Source organism: Pituophis catenifer, unplaced genomic scaffold (genome assembly GCF_029215685.1).
Source record: "Pituophis catenifer annectens isolate HBS135680 unplaced genomic scaffold, rPitCat1.0.hap2 SCAF_4, whole genome shotgun sequence".
In the NCBI taxonomy this organism is placed as follows: Eukaryota; Metazoa; Chordata; class Lepidosauria; order Squamata; family Colubridae; genus Pituophis; species Pituophis catenifer.
In genome coordinates, this window is record NW_027256884.1 from 78,009,499 (window position 1) to 78,033,813 (window position 24,315).

The window sequence follows — 24,315 nt, forward strand, 5'->3', positions numbered from 1 at the left end:
CAGCTGAAGTTACCTTGCTGAATCAAAATATACTTTGCTTAAGCAGTCGGCTTCTTTAGGTCCTACGTTTGATCTATGCTTTGTGTGCCTTCTGATCTATTCTTTGTGTGTTTTTTTTTTTGATGAAGTCATTTTGTAAAGCTGATCCGCTGGGAAAAATAATATTCTACTAGAGTCTGCTGTCCTTCTGAAGTTAAAATAGAACCGTTCTGATAAAATAATTAGTATTTTGGCTGCAGAGGTGTTTGAACCATTCCTGCAGTATGATGGATACATCACTTCATTTAATTTCTTTGTGCTTCTTAGTCAATTGCAGATACACACATAAACACACATATCTAAGAACACTATGTAACAACCTAATTCTAGTAGACTAACAACCAGTGAAGCTATTTTGTTTAATTCCCGATAATGCCATCAATGTTTATTCAAGATATCAAAAATACTTTATTCACTGTGTCATTCATAGGAAATGAAAAAATGCTTTCAGGAGTTCGATATGAAAGAGGCTAAGTATGTATGATTTCAACATAAAACAATGCCTGTTAAATAATTAAAATAATTTGTGGAGTTTTATATAATTCCACCATCATGCCAAAATGCACCCAGGTGGAGTGGTGACAATTGAATGGTTCAAATAGGTTACTGCATTACTAAAAAGAACACATACACTTGCATAAATTGTTTATGGAATCGTATAATATTTCTTACGTTGAAATACAAACCTCTCCAAATTTGAGAAAGACTAAACTGCTAGTTGATTTAACTGCGACTCCATCTCTTCAAGGATCAAAAAGTTGAGAAACAGAGGCTAAAGATGGGAATAGACAGATATAACTCCAGGGGCTATGTATGGGCAGGCTGTCTGAAGAACAGTTAGTTTATTTAGAACCTTCTTTCAAAGGTAAGTTGCCTGGACTTTTCAGACTAAAACATCCTGCAACCCTACACACTCAGCCAGGATCTTTTAGCTTTCTTGTGTGACCTTACAGGGATGCAGAGTTTTAAAAGAATCCCTCTGGTGAGGAATACAGCTTCTGGTGTGACACTGCTTTGTCATTCTGACAAAAAACAACAGGAACTTGTGAATGCCTCTGAAAGTACACTTTGATTACTCAGAGATTAAGATCCAGCAATTACTTTTTGTTGATCAGGATTATGTAAATAAAGAAAAAAATAAACATCCTCTAACTAGTCCATAAACCCAATCTACACCAGTTTTTCTCAACCTTGGCAATGGACTTCAACTCCCAGAGTTTCCCACCAGCCTGCTGATCAGAGAGAAAGAGTGCTGCATCCAACAAAAACAAAAATCCCTGTGAAAGTGACCTATAATCATTCTCAGAAAAAGCTTGTTCCAACATCTCTAGAGCAGAATGAGACAACTCATGGCCGATTCACCATGTCCATCTTGACACGGCCAACTCGCCATGGGACAACTCAACTCAAGATAACTCAAGACAGAGACTAGTAGAATTGCAGCTCAACCCAGCCTTTAGGACTTTTAACTTGAGAAGGTCAAACTTAAACAAGACAAGGCCTGCTGCAATTCACTTGTCCCTCTCTTGAGTTATCCTGCTTTGAATTGTTCCATGGCGAATTGGCTGTAGCGAGTCAGCTGTGGCAAGTTGTCCTAGACCCCTCTAGATGGTGTCAGATTGGGGGACACTATATAGGCAAATAAAAGAAGCAGTCAGGATACATATGTTTGAATCATATCTGTACCTTCCACCTTTCAGTAACATTTTCATGATAGACATTATATAGCAATAATGCTGCATAATCCTTTTGTGTTGCTATACTGCTCTTTATATACACATTACCCAACAGGATTGCATTATTTCTCTAATGTGATTAGTGCGTCCACTCATTCTTATTTTTAAAAAAATATTATTATTATAGTACCGAAGCAGCTTCACTTAGTTGAAGACTGTTTCATTCATACCACTAAGAGCCAATCTTATTTAAAAGAATCAGCTAAGTTCTAAAAGCGTGAGGCTTTTCGCCAAAGAAGCTATTACAGTATTTAAAATAGGTTTCGTACAGCTTGCTAGTTGATATACTGCAGTTAACAGCCTTTCTCTATTCCACCGGTTTTTTGAGCATAGTTCACATTATCTTTCATGTTCACCATGCTCATGTTTTAACATGGTGCAGTTTTAAACACACACAAGTACATACACATACACACATAAAGAGTTATTATATAAAGATACACATTTATTTTCAGCCTAATGATCATGAAGGACATAGAACCATAAAAACCTATGCCAGATGAAAGAGAACTTGAATGCCTTTTCAGGTTTCCTAGACTTTGTCAGATTTAAAGGATTCTTTTACATACATACATACATACATACATACATACATACATGCATACATACATACATACAACAGTGTGTTGCCTGGGTACAAATAGTTTTAAGAAATAATCAAAGTGTTTACAACAATGTTCATTACATTAGTATTAGTTATGTGATTTAAAGGATTCTTGTGGGCTTTGTGAATGAATCCTAATCAGCTTAGTTACCAATGTCTGGTTTTAATCATTTATATTTCCTTTAATGATGTACATTTTGAAAGATTAATACTCCATGGCACTGTGAGAAAATAAGATGGAGGTTAGAAAGAATTAAACAGGACAGATGAAGCATCAGTTATGGGTCCTTTTGGAGTCCATTTAACTGTCAAAGAGTGCTAGGTGTGGGTCCTGATCAGTGGTGGGATTCAAAAATTTTTACTACTAGTTCTGTGGGCATGGCTTGGTGGGCATGGCAGGAGAAGGATACTGTAAAATCTCAATTCCCTCCCCACTCCAGGGGAAGGTTACTGCAAAATCCCCATTTCCTCCCGATCAGCTGGGACTCAGGATGCAGAGAATAGATGGGGGTGGGGCCAGTCAGAGGTGGTATTTACTGGTTCTCCAAACTACTCAAAATTTCTGCTACCACTTCTCCAGAACTGGTCAGAACCTGATGAATACCACCTCTGGTCCTGATACTTTTTGTCATCATGTTCAAGTCCCCGATAAGTATAACAGTTGCTTCTGATAATATTTTCTATCTGAGGGACCAGAATTAAGGATGGGAGAATTCAGCTTGACTTTGGAATTTTTGCCATTTTCTCTGCCCAGCCATTTGGACTTAAAAGCTCTGAACTGCTACAATTTACTGTGCAAGCTCAGCCAGTATTCCTTAGATTCTAGGTCTTTCTCCAGCATCTGAGCTTCAGGAAATAAGCAAGCTCTGTTATAGGCATTAAGTAACTGAAAGTACATGTGGACTAAGGACTTTCATTTCTGTAAAAAGAACTCAGTATCAAAAGTACTGAGCATGTGCATTTCTATATTGACATGCAATTTACAATATATTAATTTTTCAGCATATCAGGTCTGGTATTTCCTATTGTACTTATTTTTCTTATTATTTATTATTTACAGTATGATGTGAACGTGACAAAAGAGAAGTAAATATATATACACAGTTCACATGTTCTATATAAATATATAAAACTTCTACAGGGAATGGCAGTGGCCTTATAGCTGAATGTCCAATCGCTTCTGGCATTGCTTTGTGCAGATCTTTTAGGGAACCAGAGAATGCACATAGTGGGCAACCTTGCACAATATGTTTAATGATTTGCATATCAGCCCTATAATCGCAACAAGGAGAATCTTTCCATCCCCACTGATAGAGGGCAGAGGCACTTCGTCCAATATCACACCCAATTCTATTCAATTTCGACCAGAAAGAGCGAGGCAAGTCTAAAACCAGGTTTGGTTTGGTAGAGGGCTCACTAATGGCCAGGCCACAAGAAAACACCTTGGATCATTCCTCTCTCTAAGCATTTTCAGGGTTAAACTGGATAGATGTTAAGTGAATAGCTGTTTTCCATGGTGGCCTGTGGGATTTCAATCTTTTGATTGACTGTGCATTGTCCTGGTGATTAGGGAAGGTGGTGGTGTTTAGCATCCTTGACCTTAGCCTAATGAGAGTGTGTTATCGTCTAATGTGGGGTGGTATGTTATTGCTAAACACTGGTAACCTGTGCACAAGAGTGTGATGCAATGTGCCAGAGATGATACGCATTTCCTGGCAGAGTTGGATATCAACCATTAGGATGTGGGCATTGTTAAGCCACACACTGGCACAATATTCAGCTGCAGAATCAACCCAAACCAAGGCTGTTGTTCCTAGGGTGTTAGCAGGATGTTCCAGCCAGTCTGTTCATTAAATTGCTGCAGCTTTTCAATTTTGCAGCTGTTGTTTTCAAATAACAAGTGTTATCGGAAGGTTAGTGATCTGTCCAGTGTCACCCTCAAGTACTTTGGTGATTATTAATCAGGCATTACATATATATACTGTACGAAATTATTGCTCTTTAGTTGACATAGCCATTTTAATTGTCATTTTTAACCAAGGTTGATATAAAATAGGGGTTTGCTAACTGGTTGTCATCACATCTCCCTTGGATGCAGTCTGCATGGGAGGTACACTTCATAGTTTGGAGGAAAAAACCCTGATAATAAAAGAAAGAACTGGGCAATTCTAGAAATAGGAAAACAATACTTCAAAGTGAAGAATTTGCTTAAATGAACTGAGTAGCTCTCCTATAGATGCTATTGTTATCCTCATTTTTTTCTAATGGAGATGACAACAGCAGCATTTATAGAGCAGCTAGACAGATAATATAAACAATTGTGGCTGGCAAAAACAGGATCTTTCATGAGACCGATCAAGGAGGATAGAGTCATCCCGCTAACAGGATGATATTGAGAAGTGAAATAGCCTCAGTGTGGAAATGAAACTATACATGAAAATTACTTTCAGCAAAGAAAGTAATTAGTTTCATGCTTGAGATATATCATTCAGTCTCCAGGCTTAAAGCTTTTTAAAAATTCTTTTATTCTTGGATGCTTTGTTAATTTTTCTAATACAGATAGTCCTTGACTTACAACAGTTGTTTAGTGATATTTCGAACTTGCAATAGCACTGAAAAAGGTGACATGTTTTTTCACACTTTTGACCAGTGCAGCATTCCCATGGTCATGTGATCAAAATTTAGATACTGGCAACTGACTCATATTTTTAACGGTTGCAGGGTCCCAGGGTCATGTGGTCACCTTTTGTGACTTTCTGACAAGCAAAGCCAATGGGAAAGCTAGATTCACTTAACAACCATCTTGCTGTCTTAACAACTGCAGTAATGCACTTAATTGTGGCAAGAAAGGCCGTAAAATAGGGCAAAATGAGGCAAAACTCAACAAATATGTCACTTAACAACAGAAATTTTGGGCTCAGTTGTGGTTGCTAGTCAAGGACTACCTGTTTTGGGGTTAGAAATATTTATTTAGACAATATAAAAACTAAATCTCCAATTTTTTCCCTCCATCCTGCCCAGCATTTTCATGTTTTATTTAAAAAAATACTTGTCACAAATGGCTGTCAGTGAAAATGATACAGAGGTGCAAAACAACCTGCTCTGTTTCATTAGTGCTGTTTAAAAAGAGAGTAGAAGGGCCCCACTTTTGATATTTGGTGGCAACAAAATGGAATAGTGTTTAGGTCAGAAATACACTACATGATTTATCTGTAGATGTCCTAATTTCAGACTCAGTTTTGCCAAAGATAAATGGATAAATTTTGACACCTGCAATTATTTTGGTAATTTAATCATTTAACTTAAACCAAATTTATTTTATTGATTTAAATTGTTTTATTTATTTGTTTTTAATGTTAGAATTGAAAGCCATCCAGAGTCTCTTGGTTGAGTTGGGTGGCTATAGAAATTGAATAAATAAAGTTGGACTAAATAGACTAATGATGTAATGCAGATTCTTATGCTCTGATACTGTATTCTATAAGGGCTAGTTAAAATCTTGGATTTTTCCTTTTTTGTTCCTGGGTTAATTAACCTTTGAAAAAAAAGAGCCCTTGACAGCTACAACAAAGCCCAGGTGTGTTTATCTTTCTATCAAAGAAGCATACTTGAATCTTTCTTTCTAAGCATGCTTTTAAAAAGTAACTTTTAGCTTAGTCCTAAACACTTTTCCTTGGAAATCTTTATAAACTTTCAGTTTTATGAATAAATATGCTTCTTGATTTCGTAGTTCTGTAAAAGAAAAATTACAGTAATTGGCATTTTTGCAAGTTCAACTTTTTATTTAAAAAAAAGTTTGTTAGCCTAAAACAAAATTAAATCTACGTGTATTATTGAGTTAAAATATATCAATAAATACATATCTTTGTATTTATTTAGATTAAAATATATTCAGAAATAAAGATGTATAATCAATGTGTTAGCATATATTTATTTTCATTTTTAATTTATATCCTTCCTTTATTGTTTTTTTATAAATAAAATACCTAATACTCCTTCCTCCTCCTATTTTCCCTACAACCACAATCCTGTGAAATGAGTAGGGCTGACAGAGAGTGACAATCCCAAGGTCACCCGGCTGACTTTCATGCCTAAGGCAGATCTAGAACTCACCATCTCTCAGTTTCTAGCCTGGTGCCTTAACCTCTAGACCAAATTGTTTCTCTTTTAAATGTTGATGTAAAAATTTTCATAAATAAATTGGAATACACTTATAAACGAGTGCATAAAATAGACATGTTATTTCCTGGACCATCCATTTTTATTTGGAAACAAATTATTGGAACAAGTGGATTTTTCCCCCAAGTGTACAATTATCCAGCTGTACTGTGAAGCCAGTGGCTGCATTCTCATATTGCACATGAAGTAATTGGGGTAAACACATTCTCCTAAAATACATACATACATTCCTACACGTGACTAGTGTAAGAGATGACCTGACAACTAGAATGGCACTGCCTGCAAGCCACCCATTCTCACTCCTGGAATTCCTTAGCCGATGGGATCCATATCAGGCCTCTTCCACTAGCATGAGTGGGGCGGGCTAGTCCCACTGGAGAGAGAAAACTCCTCAGATACCCTGGACCCATGCCATGTAGAGCTTTAAATGTAGCAACCAACACGTTGAATTGCATCTGGAAGCAAACTGGTAACCAATGCAGCTCACACAGTAATGTTATTATATGTGCAGCCCTAGGGACTCCCAGGACTGTGTGTAGCTTGCAAATACTCTTCAAGGGTAGCCCCATGTAGAGCACATTGCAGTAACCCAGACAAGAGATGAGTAGGACACAGGGACTCACGATCCAAGTAAGGGCACAACTGGTGCACAACACCATTGATCTGGGTTACAGAATATTGAAAGAGTATTGCCTCTTTTCTTCTTAGATCGAAGAGCGTCAAAGTATGATCATTTTCAATTTCTTTCTAACATCTTCCTCCTTTCCTGGGCTTAATTCATGTTTTGCTAACTGCCTCCGTTGCATTCTTTCTCTAAGGTCATTTCTGTTGTTCTCTAGACATGAATCTAAATCAATGCCCTTAGATTTTTTACAGACTCCCAAAACACTGCATAAACTTGTCTGAATTTTTAAAGGAATTCTCAAAAGTTTCTCTGTTGGCATCAACAGCCCTGCCTTTTGGCAGAATGAGATAGTTCTCCCAGGTAATAGGCACTAGAAATCAGGAAATGTAATTAAGTGATAGAGGGCATAGATGTTCATGCCACACAGTTAATTCTGTAGCCAGAAGCTAGTCTGATCTGTTCCTATGCATATATAGTGGTCTGTTTAACCTGAGCATTCTGGTAATTTTATATGGATTTTAAAAGAAATTCTGTTTTTATATCACATATTTTTCTATTAACAAATGGTAGAATGGTATAAAAAGCATCTAGTTTGTAGCATTTGTCACAATTAAAATATTAAAATAAATCCTTTTAGCAAGCTAAACTTTTTAAGTTGAAGTTGAAGAATTCCCAAAGTATGGTAGGGATCTTCAGCAGCTATTAAATAGGTCCCCCTAGTCAATGGGGGGGGGGGAATTCATTGGCTCAATGTTGTACAACCTATCTTGGATGGAACTCTATTAAAACACAATATGTAATTAGACAGTTAAAAATGAAATGGCCTTAGACTCTGACATAAAAAAAAACTTTAAAAAATCAAACTGACATGTAAATTTAAAGTTTTGTGGTCTTGTGATTTATTCAGCATGTGGTTAATGAGTAGTCCTTGGTAATCATGCATAAAGAAAACTATGCACCTCTGGTTTTGCTATCTTAAGTTATTACCACTAATAAGTACCATCCACATGTCTTGAAATCTATTTTCTATGTTATTTATATTTACAGTATTATTGTTTAACTTACATTCTCTCCTTTATTTTTGCAAGCAACAACCTGTTTCACTGAAGGAAATTATAGAGAAAGCAGAATAGTAGGAACTGAGAATCTGCTTTTCGGTTGCCAGGAGTATGGGGAGAAATTTTGTATTTGCATAAATGCTTTAAGACATGGTTTGGGGGGGAGGGGTGTTTCGTACTTTTTGAAGTTTCAGTGACTGATAAATAATACTCATGCAAATAAGGATTGAATTATGGATTCAAACTGATAAATTGCATTAGTGTATTTCATTATATAAAATAAGAAAATATGTGAGATTTCTAGAGGGGCCAAGGGTGCTAGACATAATTATTCCAGCAAATTAATATCATTAATTAATGTTGTTAAGCATATTGGGGATTGAAATATATCTTCTTCTTTAAAAAGGAGCCTTTCCTCAATCTCTAGCATCGGAACAGATATGATATTTTCAGACTACTTAGGATCCACTTTAAGTAAATATGAGCAAATATGAACAAGTGCAAAAATTGACATCTTTAATTGCTAGGGCATGATCCAGAAAAAGATGGTCTTTTTCTGGATCATGCATGGACCTGAAGGATAATGGTGATGTTAATTTTCAAATAAAATAGCAGGCATAAAAGTATTATCATCAATACTACAGAACTGCAGGGCAAGGTTTGAGCCTTAAACCTTTAAGTTTTACCTTCCTGGCCAAGTTTGTATACATAGCAATGTAATATATTAGCATTGGGGGAAAATCAATATGAACATTAATTTTAAGTTTTTCAAGATATCACCCTGAACCTGCAATAAGTGCTAAGGTAGCAGTCTACTTTAACTTTTGATAATGATTAAATTAAATAATCAGTAAATTAATTGCGTCCAGCCTGTTATCTTCCATATTTCATGTTAGGACTTCAAACACGCAACAAGACCCCAAAAAGTGGCTTATAGGTATGGTATATTAGTGTGAGTTATAAGAAGAAAGCCAAATATATATGGGAACTCAGGAAAGTCTTTATTTAAAGGCATTAAAATTAAAGATGGGTAAAATTAGTTGTTGCAATGCTGTTCCAATCTGAAAGAGTTATTTCAAGCTTTTAAAAAATACCATTAGAATAGTCATCTGTGGTAGAAAGAACCCATTTCAAGCCAGTTATTCTGAATTAAGAATATTTTGTGAAACTGCTTATTAAGAATGCAGGATGTTTTATTATAATCAGACATGATAGAAACTTTCCTTTCCTGTTTCAGGGAAGAGCTTCACATTGACTATCACAGTCTTCACGAATCCTCCACAAGTAGCCACGTACCACAGAGCTATCAAGATAACAGTGGATGGGCCTCGAGAACCAAGAAGTAAGTATTCAGAAAACACTGGTGCTCTCTTCAATTATTCAAGCTTTATACAGTGAAGGGGAGATAGAAATAACCCTGTTGATCCCGTCTCTCTATTTTTTTGCCCATTAGCAGCTTTTAGCCTCTCAATATATATATATATATATAATTTGATTTATATGCCGCCCTTCTCCGGAGACTCAGGGCGGCTTACAATGTGCTAAGCAATATTTGAAAGAGAATATCTACATCAAGAAGGTTCTGTGACTATTCCAGCTGTCCATGCAATCTATTTATATACTATTAAAACTCTCGTTGTCATGATCTTTAACTAGGAAAAACAGTGCTTCATAGGGCAACAGATTTTGAACCAAAGTATCTCAAAATGGGATAATTTACAGAATGTGTCCAAAATCCAGGACCCATGACTCCCAAGGGAATTAAATTTGGGGAAGTTGAGGCTGTTTCAGTCCTACTAGCTGCTGTTGCACTGCTGGGTTGCTGCTGCATCATCTTCATTTTCAATGTTCTGTGACACATTCCCAGTTAGTCTTGCAATCCCCACCCAGCAGTAGCCATTTACCTGCCAGAAGAAAGGGAAGGAAAAATTCCAAATGTTCCACAATCAAACTCAATGGGGAAGCCAGAAGGAAATCAGAAAACACTCCTACTCCCACTGTGGGGTTTTGTTTTGTTTTTTTGCCCACCCTTGATCATAAATAAATTGCTCTGAGCCAATAAGGTCTGGAATGTCTAATTCAGAAATAAAGATTAGAGCTCTAAAAAATAATAAAAGCTTACATAATTTGAGAAAGCTCCATACTAAATTCACACATGCTACATACATATTATGGAGAAAGAGTACTGATGAGTGAGGGAAGTAAAGTCAGGGCATGCACGTAGTTCTCAGTATCATGATGAGTTGTATGAAAAGGAAACATAGGATGAGGATTTTGGTCAGCACAGTACAGTATTATGTTCTGTTCAATAATGTGTTTAAATTAATAAATGCTATACACATTATTATACACAATTATCTGGTAGAAAGGCTCTGTGAATTTAATGGATCATATTTCTGAGTAGAGATATGTGTGTTGCTAATTGCACTATTAATCTACATAGAGAATTAAATTCTTGTTACTCAGTTGTGTGTATAGGAATTGGAAAACCAGCCATTTTTATGCTAAGAACTGCAGTTACATTTTGAATACTATGCTTGGAGGGATATACCTAAAAGTCATGTATCTAGGGAAAAACTAATGTTGATTTAAGTTATTAAAACAGGTAATAGGGATACTGTTCATAGTCTTCTTTGACATATAATATTGCAGTTTTTAGCAACTTTTTAATCAGGGCAATCACCAACGACTGGGGGGGGGAGGGACAGGGTGTTGCATTCTTGTCACAAGGTTCTAAATGTGTCACAGTTATGGAGAAGAATATAAGGGGAGCTTATATTGGGATGAGAATGGGGAAAAAATCTCATAAACTTTTCACTATAAACTCTGTACTGCATGCAAAAAAATGAAGTAGGATAAAAGAAACCATGCACGTTATTCAGCATTTCCTGCTCACTTTGCTTTCAGCTTTGCATAGGAAATTTAATTTTAGAAACAAAATAGCCCCGTTTGTCCTCCCCTTAAAGATGGCAAATAGAACAGAACTGAAGGAAGAGATGAGGGAGCCAGACAACATGCAGTTGCTTTTATATGCAGTTTATTGTCTCTCCTGCAAGTTAAGAAAACAGTAATTGTTGAGGGCAGGCAGCACTTCAAGGAGACAGATGGAATTTATTCCGCTGAGGCACAGATTTTCTCAGTCATGCCTGCCAAATTAAGAATGAGTAAATAATAAATAATATCTCAAGGGATGCATCCAGAAAATACATAAGCACGGTGTTAGAACATTCCTCCCCCCCCCCAGTCAATACATTGCTGAGCCTGTGCAATGTTCCCTTGTTATTACCCAAGACAATAATTAACCTCAGTGTAGAATGTTCATATTTGAATCAAAATACCTTCTTGTAAGTTGAGGTTTGTGGTTTTCTTTGCTTACTCTTCCCTCACATTTGGCAGAGGTTGCAACTATAGCTTAAGAGAAGTCAAAATGAGGAGAGTAAAGAAGTGATTGCTCATGGAAACGAGACAACATTACAATTAAGAACAGAAGAGCCAGTGGGTGTTGTAGTTAAAACATTGCACTTGGACTGAGGAGACCATGTGTAGGTCCTTGCTTGACCATTCTGCTCACTGGTGATTTTAAACCATTGATTCTTCCTTAGGCCAACTTACCTCACAGCTTTGTTGCAGTAGAAAAAGAAAAACCTATTAAAGAAGCATCGATCAAATCTACACAGAAATTGAAATTTTTACTCACTAAAATTGATGCATGTTATTTTACCACATTAAATAGAGATATGATTCATACTGTATTATCTCTTATTGTTTATATTAGTAGTTTTAAATCAACCTGATTTATTTTCATTCACAGCATGAGTTTCTATGCATATACAGTATGCATTTGGGTTTGAAACTTTGGAACATATACTATTACTAGGTTGTGTGACATCAAGGTCCTATTTTTAAAACTTTCAGCATCAATTCATTTTCTCCAATCCTATTCATACTTTCTATACAAATATATAAGTTTACAAATGCAGAAATATCTTGAGAATCTGTAAACTGATCTACATAAACTGTGTGCACTTCTTTGTTTACCACTTTCCCTCTTTCCTTTCTTTTATTATATATATGCAGCTCATTTTGGGAGCACCTTCTTCCTATCTAGAGCATACTGTTCCTGCATTCATTTGTTATTGAGACAGTATGGGCATATTGATTGCATCTTTGAACATTATTTTGAATTATTGCAATAAAGGGCAAAATGTAAGCAGGAGAGCATTCTTTTTCCATTTCAGAAAAATTATATATCTAACTAGATAGCATTAACCAAAGAAACGTGTACGAACTTTTCTGGTAATGCCCACAGTATTCTTTTGTCATAAATCGTATCATTTAAAAGAATAATCTTAAAATATAATAGATCTCAGGAATGAAATTGGTAACTTGAAGTTAGTGCAGGATTTCAAAGCGCAGCTTTTTCTTAATAAGTATCTTAGAGATAATAAACATAATAATGAAATTATACTGATGATGTAAAATAGGAACTTTTCTACATCTGTATTAGTTCTGGGGGAGAAGTAATGTCTGTATCACAATAGATGCATATCTTTGCTGGGCCCAATTTGTACTGGCAATTTAACCCCAATATCTTCTTTTCAAACGGGAAATACGTCAGCTTATATAAACAACCTTAAAAATAGTAAGTCTTTATAAAGTAGATGTATTTGTCTCCTTCCTCCCCAAATTGAAGTATGTTTCAAAATGTAATTTAGGTAACAGAAAACAATATTTTTATGTAAAATTATTAGAAGCTCTCCAGTGGCACTCTTTTTGAAAGTGTATTTTGAAAACCTATAAAACTTGCATTCATTCAAACAGGATGAATGAGTTGGAGTAATTGTCAGAATGATGTTATTTTCCATGGTTATGGAGCTATTTTTATCTCAATAGAATTTTCTATTATTTTATTATAGTTTTCTATGATTAATATTTTGAAGCAAATGACTTTCTAAATCAAGAAATCTAGCAGATGTACAAGATTTACTTAGCTATTTCTCCCACTGATTCCAATTACAACATTTCTCAATTACTAAAATATATTTTGTATCATTGATGCTTTTAATCAGCACAATTGTAAACCTCTTGATCATAATCCACCATACTGGACTAGAGTACAACAACTGTTATGAGGAAGAAATCTGGCATGTAGTATATGAGTGTATATACAGATTCTGAACCGAATGTTAATTTTATAGATATTTAAGAGATAAAAATAACTGACATTTGGATCTCAAGCTGATCATACATTGGGGAAAATTTTGTTTGTTTTAATGTTGGGGACACCTAATGCTGGGGACAGAATTTAGTAAAATTCACAATATTTTCATGTGTAGATTAATGTTGCCTTCTTTCCAAGGACATCCTACCTTATTCTTTAAAAGCTAAAGCCCTTATTTCAACTTGTTCTCATTACTTATATTCTATCTTTCCAAACTATCTTTGATAATGAAAATAACAGAACAAGCATAACAGAAAGGAGGAGAGTGAAATATTTTTTTTCTTATATACAAGAAAGTGGGGTTTTAAAAATGGCCCATTTTTAACCATTGACCCATGCTTTGCTTTTCTTCATGCAAGCTGTCAACTTTGTATTATTAAAACAGGGTTTAGTTATGTTTCCTCATTTGAGTACCCTCTTCCTCATCACAAGTACCTGGTAAGTTTTTCAAGGTGACACTAACTGAAAATACTAAATAAAGTGACTAGAAACTCCAACTGACAAATACAGAAAGTTGCATAGATATTTTCCTTTCCCTGGGCTGTTTGCAGAGTGGCAGTGTCAATGAACTAAAATGTTGCAGAAATGAAGGGGGGGAAATGAAAAATAATGCCTGGCATGGATGTAAGTGTAAATGAATTTATGAGTTAAAATCAGAAAGCTGGTTTTCCTGCTTTATATCAGTTCTGCAGTTTAGCAATACAATATTTCGGTCTTTGTTGTTTCTACAAATGCAGTTAACATAGAGAGCAATTTTATTTATTTATTTTCTACAATGTCACATGCATGTCATAGTGTGCATTAGCCTAATGCTCTAAGTCCTTTCCTGAGACTGCCATTTTGAATAAGTTACTGTCGCACTACAGAACAATAACAACAAAAAGTCTTTTTTGTTTCTAGAGTTCTTTGGCTGGCAGCCAGTGAATCAAAAACCAAGCTTTATAGGTGAGGGTGCTAAGAACTGGAGACAAAGAAACATTGTGGTAGCAAGTGGGTAAAGGTTTCAGTGGGTAGGGAAGATTAAAAAGATTATGAAGCCTGTTCAGCTAGCAAGGGAGATATATTTTCATAATCTCGTTGTAAGTTTTTTTCTGTCAGATTCTAACTTTTTTTAGCCCTTGTGAGAGGCATAAGAAAGATTACATGCCTATATAAATTGAGCACTAGAGAGGAAACGTGCATTTTCCAATAAGCCCTATTTAGTATGATCAAAAGACATAACCTGAATAGATGAAAAAAAGGAATCTTTCCAGGCCCAAATTTCTCACCTGTTTTGTTGCTCTGATGTGCTTTTCAGAAAGAAATTGCAGCAAACTTAATTAAATTGTCCCTCCATGCTGTGCTTAAGATGTTTTCAAACTTTGTGTATTTAAGTTGGATCTGTGTAGCATAGCAGTGCATCCAGATCATGGCAAAAATCCAGTTCAAGCTCACCTTTAGCCAGTGGAATTTAGTAAATTATAATAAGGAATATAGAAAGGGGCGTTGGTCCTACCTGATACTCCCCTTCTCGTTGAGTGGAGACAGCAGCCAGATGTGGGTTGTGCTCATTGGTCAATGTTGGACTGAGCCTGTCAAATCATTCTTAAATCCCGCCCCTATTCCTAGGGATTCCAGCTTTGGCGAAGGAGGAAGACAGACTCGGAGTGTGGAAAGTCGAAATATAAGCAACCTGTGAAAGAATTTTAAACTTCTTAGTGACCAGACTGATAAAGGGTGGGACTGGCTGCTGTCTCCACTCAACGAGAAGGGGTGTATCAGGTAGGACCAACGCCCCTTTCTCCCTTGATAGTGGAGACAGCAGCCAGATGTGGGACATACCAAAGTTCACTGTCTGTCCCAACTCACGGGAGGGAACAGTCTGGGCAGAAGACTCCTCCCTGACCTCAACACTCTGTAATACTCTTCTCCCAAAATCAGCCTCTGCGGAGGCAAATTTATCTAATTTATAGTGTCTAACAAATGGAGAAGGAGAGGTCCAAGTAACTGCTCTGCAAATTTCAATCAATGAAGCCCTAGAAGCCCAAGCAGCTGTAGTTGCAGCACTTCTGGTGGAATGAGCTGTCACATTAGTAGGCGGAGGCAAGGATTGAAGTTCGTATGCCGTAGTAATAGTCGCTCGGATCCATTGACCCAACGTTGAAGAAGTTACTTTGTTCCCTAAGGAAGACGGGAGAAAGGAAATGAACAATGACTCTGTCCTACAAACATCTGCAGTCCTCTGTATGTATAGTTGGAGAGCCCGTCTGACATCCAACATGTGCAATCTGTTTTCCAATAGACTGGAGGGAGAGGGATAGAAATCTGGCAAAACAATTTCCTGCAAACGATGAAAAGAAGAGTTAATTTTAGGCATAAATGTAGGATCCAATCTGAGGACCACTCTATCTATGTGGAACACACATAAATCATCTCGGACCGACAATGCTGCAAGTTCCGAAATACATCGCGCTGAAGTAATCGCGACCAGAAATGCCACTTTTCCTGACAACAGGTGTAGACTGGTAGAATCTAGTGGTTCGTATGGGGAACCCATAAGTGAGTCCAACACAATTGAGAGGTCCCAAGAAGGGTACCGTTGCAGTACCAGTGGACAGAGATTAGTTGCTCCTTGGATAAAACGACGAATCAGTGGATCTTGCGACAATGAATGATTTGAATTGTATGTCAGTATAGATGAGATCGCTGCTACCTGTCTCCAGAAAGTGTTGGGAGAAAGGCCTTTGTCCAAACCCGTCTGTAGAAACATCAGGACCTGCAACACTGAGGCTCGAAGAGCGGAAATACCTTAGGTACCACACCAAGATGCAAAGGTCCGCCAAGTGGCTGAATAAATTCATTCTGTTGATGAACGTCTAGAAGCCTGCATGGTTCGAATTATTGAAGATGGGATGTGAATCCGCTGGAGAGCGTCCCGCTCAACCGCCAGGCGGTCATCTGTAGCCACTGAGGTTCCAGATGTACAATCACCCCTTGGGTGAGGCAATTCAGGATACATGGAATCCTCCAAGGAGGATTCACTGATAAATTCATGAGGTCCGCAAACCAGGACCTTCTTGGCCAATGTGGCGCCACTAGAATGATCTCCGCCCGTTCCATTAGAAGTTTCCGAAGTACCCTCGGAACGAGGGGAATCGGTGGAAAGGCGTACAACAGGCCTTGTGGCCAAGGGGAGCGCAGGGCATCCACAGATTCCGCCTGTTGAGAGTGGAAGCGGGCGAAGAAACGGGGTAGCTTGGTGTTCTGCTGGGAAGCAAACAGGTCTTCTTGTGGCATTCCGAAGCATTCCGTTATCATCTGGAATAGTAGAGGATGAAGACTCCACTCTCCATGATCTATTTGTTGATGGCTCAGCCAGTCCGCCATCACGTTCGCTTCTCCTGAAATGTGATCTGCTTTTAATGAAGCTAGATGTCGCTCTGCCCAAAGACCTAGTTTCTTTGCTTCCCTCATCAGAGACTGGGATCTGGTACCGCCCTGACAATTCACATGGGCTTTGGCAGAGGTGTTGTCGGTGAGAACCAACACATGTGTGCCTTTCACCAGCTGTTGAAATGCCCAAAGTGCCAGGTAAATTGCCCGAAGTTCCAACCAATTGATACTGCGGGCAGCTTCCAAGGTGGACCAAGTGCCTTGTGTGACTTGTGCCCCGCAGTGAGCTCCCCAACCGAATTTGCTGGCATCGGTTGTCACTATTACACATTGAGGTTCCAGGAACAGGCAGCCTTTGGAGATCGCAGGAGATCGCCACCAACGAAGGGACGCAAGTACCTCTCTTGGAACTGCGATTTTGGTTGAAGAAGATCCCCTGCCTGCCTTCTGTAAAGGTAAAAGAAACCATTGAAGGTCTCTAAGGTGTAACCTGGCCCAGGGAACAATAGCAATGGCCGATACCATCTTGCCCAGTAATTTCGAAAGCAGTAAGGGGGAAACCCATCTATCTTTCATGACTTTAGTTACCAGGGTTCTCAACCCGGCTTGCCTATCCGGGGAAAGGAAAACCTTACATTTTATTGAGTCAATTATAGCCCTCAAATGGAGAATTCTGGTCGAGGGTTCCAGATGGCTTTTCTCTATGTTAATGGAGAAGCCATGCGAGGCTAGTGACTGAATTGTAAGACTGAGGTCAGTCTTAGCTTGCTGATGGGAAGACGACATAATGAGGTTGTCATCTAGATAACATTGGAGACGAATGGCTCTAAGTCTGAGATTAGCAACTAAGGCCGCCAAAATTTTTGTGAAGCTACGAGGAGCAGAGGAAAGTGAAGCCCAGCATAACAAAAACGAAGATATTTCCTATGGGAAATGCGAATGGGAATATGGAGATAAGCCTCCGTAAGATCTATTGAACAGAGGAGATTGCCCCTCCGAACGCCATCCAGAATTGATCGCAATGATTGCATTTTGAACCTTCTAAAAACCACAAATTGGTTCAATCGTTTAAGGTCCAGAATAGGTCTCCACCCACCCGATGACTTAGGGACTAAAAAGACCCAAGAATAGAATCCCTGTCCATGTTGATAACGAGGAACTCTTTGAATAGCGTTAATGTTTAGAAGATGGTTAATAGCCGATTCCATAAGGGCTCGTCGTTCGGCTATCTGGGACAGAGGACAGCGAATAAAATACAAGGGAGGGGTGGAAACAAATTCAATGGCCAGGCCTGATTTAATGGAGGCCAGGACCCAGCAATCTGAAGTAGTGCTCTCCCAAATCTTGGTGAAGAGGCCCAATCTTCCACCAATGGGAGGTTCCCCTGCACTACTAGCAACGGTGTCGGATGTAATGACCTCCTCCTCCTCGAAAGGGCCGCCGGGAACCGAAATTCCGCCCCCTGGGTGGTCTCTCCTGAAAATTTCTTTGTCTAGAATTGAAAGGGGCTGGGTAGGAATTACCTGAGTTACGAGTGGTTCCAAATCCACCTTCTGATGATCTAAGCTGAGAACGAGGAACATAAGGGGAATAACGAGGTTCCCCTCTATGGAAAACAGTAGGCAGGATCTTTCGTTTATCCTTGGTTTCCACGAGGAACTTATCTAAGTGATCCCCAAAAAGTTTCGTGCCCGAGAAAGGCACCAACGCCAGACGCCATTTATGTCTAGCATCGGCCTGCCAGTGACGGAGCCAAACTAAGCGTCGGGCCGCGATGGAAGAGGCCAGGGACTTAGCTGCAAATCGTGTGGCATGTAACGTGGCATCTGCAGAAAACTGTACGGCCGTCACAATCTTATTCAGATCCTGCTTTAATCTGGAGTCCTTAGAAGAAATTTTATCCTGTAGTTGGCGAAGCCACAGGAGCGTTGTTCTATTAAAGAAAGATGCGCTGGTCGCCGATTTGATGGCCCATGCTGCTCCGAGATGTGCCCTCTGAAGGACCTGTTCAGATCTGCGCTCTTCAGATCGAAGGCCTTCCTCTGGATCTCCCAGAATGGATGAGGTTGAGAGTAACGCCACCACAGGAGCATCAACCGATGGTACGTGCAACAGAGAATCTAGATCAGAAGACACAATGAAATTCTTTTTGTCCGTGGAAGATGGTACTGGAACTGAAGCTGGTGTATACCACTGCTTTTGAATGACCTCCAAGAAAAGTGGAGGGGTTGGAATGGTAGTATCGGCTTAGGTTGTTCAGCAAACAAGGGATTTAACGAACCCGCAGTTGATGGAGGTTCTGGTTGAGATGTAGAACCCAATTGGGCTGTATTGACAGCTTTAAAAAGAAGTGACTTAAATAGTGCCTGTGGAAAAAGACCCGTGAAGGCGGGTTGATCAGGAGGTAAGTCTTCATCCTCCGACAATTCTGGTTCCTGGGTTTCTAACCCTGCTGGAATTGAATGATCACTGACACAAGATACCTCTGGAGAATCAGAACCTGTTAGTGAAATAGCATCATCCATATTAAATCTATCTGTAGAATCAGAAGTTTTTGGAGGCTCAAAATAACCAGAAATATGTCTGTTAGCAGGGTAAACATGTTCTGACAGAGATAGTTGTACTGCCACAGTAATCATATGTTGAATGTCCTCTGGGCGCCAATTGATTTGCGCTTGTTCTTGAACCTGCCCGAACTTCTTTAGAGGGTCGGATAGAAACAGAAGATTTCTATCTATAAGCATTGAGATTGTGGGAGCGCTAGACTCCACAGTATTGATTGTCCCCAAAGCGGGGGTAGAACCCCAAACTTCAGATGATTCAACTGACATCTGGTAATCGTAATGAAATTTGATCAGGTGTATTAGAGGGTTCGTGTATAGGTTCATCAGAAGAGACTCTGATGATTTTGGAATGTGAAGGGTTACTATCAGTAGCCTTCTTACATGACTTGTTAATAGTCTTAACCTGACTGATTACAGATCTGGGAGTCATTAAAGAATGTCTTGCGCTTGTGTGCATAGGTTTAGATTGGACACATTCCTTTTGTTTTTGATTATTGTCCTCCCAGATTGAAGCCACTGATTGCTCTCTTACTGTGGTCTTTCGGCCATGTTTGGACTTTGAGAGAGCTTTAGGCATGGTATGCGTTGGAGTGGCTGAACCAAATATGTTAAACACCTTTAGATTGATTGTCAGAAAGGGCAAAACCAAGTTGTGGAGAGCAACTGAGGCAAAGTCTAATAGTATTGAGATCCTCAGACAAATGTCAATTGTAGCTGTGCCAGTAATAAAAATGGCGGCTCAGCAATCAAGGAAGCACAGCCTGAGGCTCTGAGGTAATGTAAATTGACATTGCGCCGGAATTCAAATGGTGGGCAGTGCAACTGTCAGTGGGGGCGCGAGGCTCCACTGTAAAGGAAGTGACAACTCCAAACCATTGAAACCGTAAACGTTGCTCAAATTAGATAGTTAACATAAAATTGGCTTAAATAAAGGAATTAAATGACCGTGGGAGCGTGATACTCCTCCCCAAAGTAGATAGCTAGATGCAATTCAGCGCTAAACAGCTGAAAGCAATTAAGGCTTGAAGCTCTTAAAAGCGGCTTTTAAAGTCCCGTCAAAGCTGTTCTTTTAGTAAATTCTGCAGAGGCAACATGTAAATCGCCGTCTTTAGTCAATAGTTTTCAAGCGGCTATTGTGAGGGGGCGCAAAGCTCCACTTCAAGCAGAATAATAATTTAACGGCAACAATGGGAAGCACAAGGCTTCGCAAACAGTTTTGGGACTTGTTGTCCAGCCTCTGCTGTCAAAAGGGAAAATCCCCACCCCCCACGGGAGCAAAATGCTCCACTAAGTTATGAAGACACTGATCAGTTCTGACAATATTCTCTGTGAGGGGCTGAGAGTAGAATTCATCCTCAGAGGTCCAAAGGGACTTTTGAGGTAGCAGTTAATGAATTGAGTTCCAGAAGGCAGTAGAATAGTCAAAAAAAATCCAGTAGTCAAAAACCGAAGAAAGATAAGCAGAAAAGAAGAACTCGAACGCTGAAAGCAGATAGAGTACACTTTCCACACAACTGTCCAGTCTGACGACTGAGCAAAAAAGCTGGAATCCCTAGAAATAGGGGTGGGATTTAAGAATGATTTGACAGGCTCAGTCCAACATTGACCAATGAGCACAACCCACATCTGGCTGCTGTCTCCACTATCAAGGGAGAATGTCAAGGACTATGGTTGGCTTTCCTTCCTTCCTTCCTTCCTTCCTTCCTTCCTTCCTTCCTTCCATCCATCCATCCATCCCTCCCTCCCTCCCACTTTCTTGGTTTTACTTTAGTACAGCCACATTTGAAAACATTGCTAAAACATATATAAAAGACATAGTTTGTAGGATTTAAGACTTTTATTCCCTCTTTGGCTGTCTCCTGTCTAGTGAGTTTTTATCAATTAGCCTATTCACTTTTTGCAACATACAGAATACTTCTTTCAATGAACAATCAGAAAATGGTCAGTAAACTTTAAACATTGCAGAATTGAAATTGAGATTTAGATAAAGCTCAAATAAAACAGATACTGTATCAGGTTCATTCATTCGAGTAAGATATATTTTGCCTTTATTATCAATATATGTTCATGAACACAGGTATTCTACTCGAGCTGTAAAGTACACCATAACCCTAAGGATGACTGAGCATTTAGAAGCTGCTTTGCTTAAAAGAATTTACTCTCTTGATTTTAGATAAGAATCTAATGTATGGTCAGAGTTCCTGAAGAACTTAGTTATGCAGACACATAGTATAGTATAGCCTTTATTGTCATTGTACATCATATATACAACGAAATTGGTTTATCTGCATACTTTTATTATCTAGATCAAAGATATACAGTTTATGAATAGATTCTTCTGACAGATTTTCAAATTAAATCATTATAAAATCCTCTTTTATTGATTCAATACTGTGTCAAAAATAACAAATTGTTATTCAGCCTGTAGAGCAAGAATTTTCTGGATTTCTTTTGGATAGTAAAATCCTACAAGTAGGGAACACAGCCATAGGAAAACCCTTATCAAAAGAGGCAATAGAAAACTTGTAATAAACTAATTTGGACAAAACCAGTGTCACATCTTCCTTAATTAAATCAATTGGCAGCCATTGTTTTACAGAACTTCTATTAGTTTTTTAAAAGACAATTGAATATATATTTAATAACAGGTTTACTAGTCTGTAGTATACCATATACATGATACCCATATACATAAAGAGGTATATAAGGAGACTCTATAATTTGCATAATCCCCGAGTGACATTTCAAATAGCATGGGCAAAGCATTACATAGGTAGATTACTCTGTAGTGGTAATATATTAGATCTTTCCTGCAGTCCAACCAAAAGTGGAATGCAGTGTTCAATGGTTAGAGGAGAATGCATGCCCATAGTTGCCTCAGCTAACCAATAGGAGCTTGCCATGTACAAGTCCTTAAATGCATCATCACCAAAATTATGAATCAACTGACATAAATGTTTGTGTGCCCTCTGTTGGAAAAAGATGGAAACCCTATTTTAATGGAACGGGCTATCTGCCGTGGATATTTGAAAAGATCTGTATGTGGGTATGCTGTAATAGTAGATTGCTGCAGTTGGCAAGAAGTAGGACTAATTTAATTCTAAAATCCTCTACAATCTTATTTATTTATTTATCTGTTTGTTTTTGTGATTCTCCTTTAAAATTGTAACAGAAATGTTTTCCATGGTGGGTTAGGATGAAAGAAAGATTATGTGATAAGGGCTGTTCATTAAAAATGCTCAATGTGATGTGAGGATGGATTCTTGTTTATTAGGTGCTATTTAAATTACAACTAGAGCAGGGCTGTCAAACTCCCGGCCCACAATCTGGATGCGTCATGTGCTGGCCATTCCCATCCCCATTTTAGTGAAGCGGGGGGAAGTCCTGATACGTCATGTGACGCCGCTGTGACAACGTGAGTTTGACATCCCTGACCTAGAGAATCTGAAGCACAGAAACAGATGGGTGATTCCTCAAGATAAAAAATTAGCACTTAGATAAATAGATATAGAGATTACTTGTTAAATAGAGAAAAGATATTAAGATTAAAGAGACAGTTACTAAATATATATGTATACAAAAGGCACTAAGGAGCCTAGACATTAATGTATACCCATATAAGCTGCCTGTAATCCATTTTGTTTCAAGAAAAGTTTTAGGGCTAATTAATGGGAAATGCAGATCTAATACAAAATCAACCTGAGCTTCCATCTCTAGGTAATACAGTACTCTGTCCAGAGTTATCATCCTGAACAATTCCTGATATATCCTGATGGTGACAATCTATTCTTCACTAATACTAGATCCTCCAATAATCTATTTCCTGTGATAAAAGAAACCTGTAAGTATGGCAGCATTTTATTTTAAGATCAGTAGGTGATCTGTGTTGTCATTGGAGGAGTTGCCTAGCACATCTGCTGCATGCCTAATTTCTCAGTCTACATAATTGGTTGTTGTCATGAGAAGCTTTCTCGCCATGTGAAGGAGAAGCAGTAACAGTTTACTATTTTATATATTTTTAAAGAGGGACAGGGCACACACATGTTTTTGTGTGAAACCATTAGGGTGTGAGGATGACTCAATTATTGGCTAATAATTGAGCAATTATAACTGATAGGTCTCCATTCCAAGATTATTGACAGAAAGGACAATTTGGTTTGACTGTCTGTTTGGCTGTCTGTTCTCTGTGAGCTCTACAGAGTCACAAATGAAGCAGTCCAAATAGATCCTAGTGGCATTTTCAAGAGAAATCATAAACAATGGATTTTGAGACAGAATATTTGGACAATTTTGAAACAGTCTGTCCAAGCCAAGAACTTTGGGATACAGATAAGTAGCAATTTTAACCAACTGCACAGGTACAGTATATGTGGTACCTGGCTCAATAGCAGTAACTGTAAGAGGAATATAGGGAGTCCTATGGACAACCACTTAAATATGACCCAGCAGTGTGCAGCAGGTGCCAAAAAAGCCAACACAGTTCTAGGCTGCATAAACAGAGGGATAGAATCAAGATCATGTGAAGTGTTAATGCCACTTTATAATTCCTTGGTAAGGCCACACTTTGAATACTGCATCCAGTTTTGGTTGCCAGAATGTAAAAAAGATGTGGAGACTCTAGTGCAGAGAAGAGCAACAAAGATGATTAGGGGACTGGAGGCTAAAACATGAAGAATGGCTGCAGGAACTGGGTATGTCTAGTTTAATGAAAAGAAGGACTAGGGGTGAAATGATAGCAGTGTTCCAATATCTCAGGGGCTGCCATAAAGAAGAGGGAGTCAAGCTATTCTCCAAAGCACCTGAGGGCATGACAAGAAGCAATGAGTAGAAACTAATCAAGGAGAGAAGCAATCTAGAACTAAGGAGAAATTTCCTGACAGTTAGAACAATTAACCAGCAGAACAACTTGCATCCAGA

At 38.4% G+C, this 24,315-nt stretch overlaps 1 protein-coding gene across 4 annotated transcripts in view; it reads left to right on the plus strand.

Moving 5' to 3' along the window:
* The window catches only part of RUNX1 (RUNX family transcription factor 1), a 196,915-nt gene that overhangs the window by 128,870 nt on the left and 43,730 nt on the right, over window positions 1-24,315 (plus strand). For all 4 annotated transcript variants that reach the window (XM_070943527.1, XM_070943531.1, XM_070943528.1 and 1 more), the window contains one exon: window positions 9,479-9,583. In XM_070943527.1, the coding sequence (XP_070799628.1) occupies window positions 9,479-9,583 (105 nt within the window). The remainder of the gene's footprint in view (window positions 1-9,478; window positions 9,584-24,315) is intronic.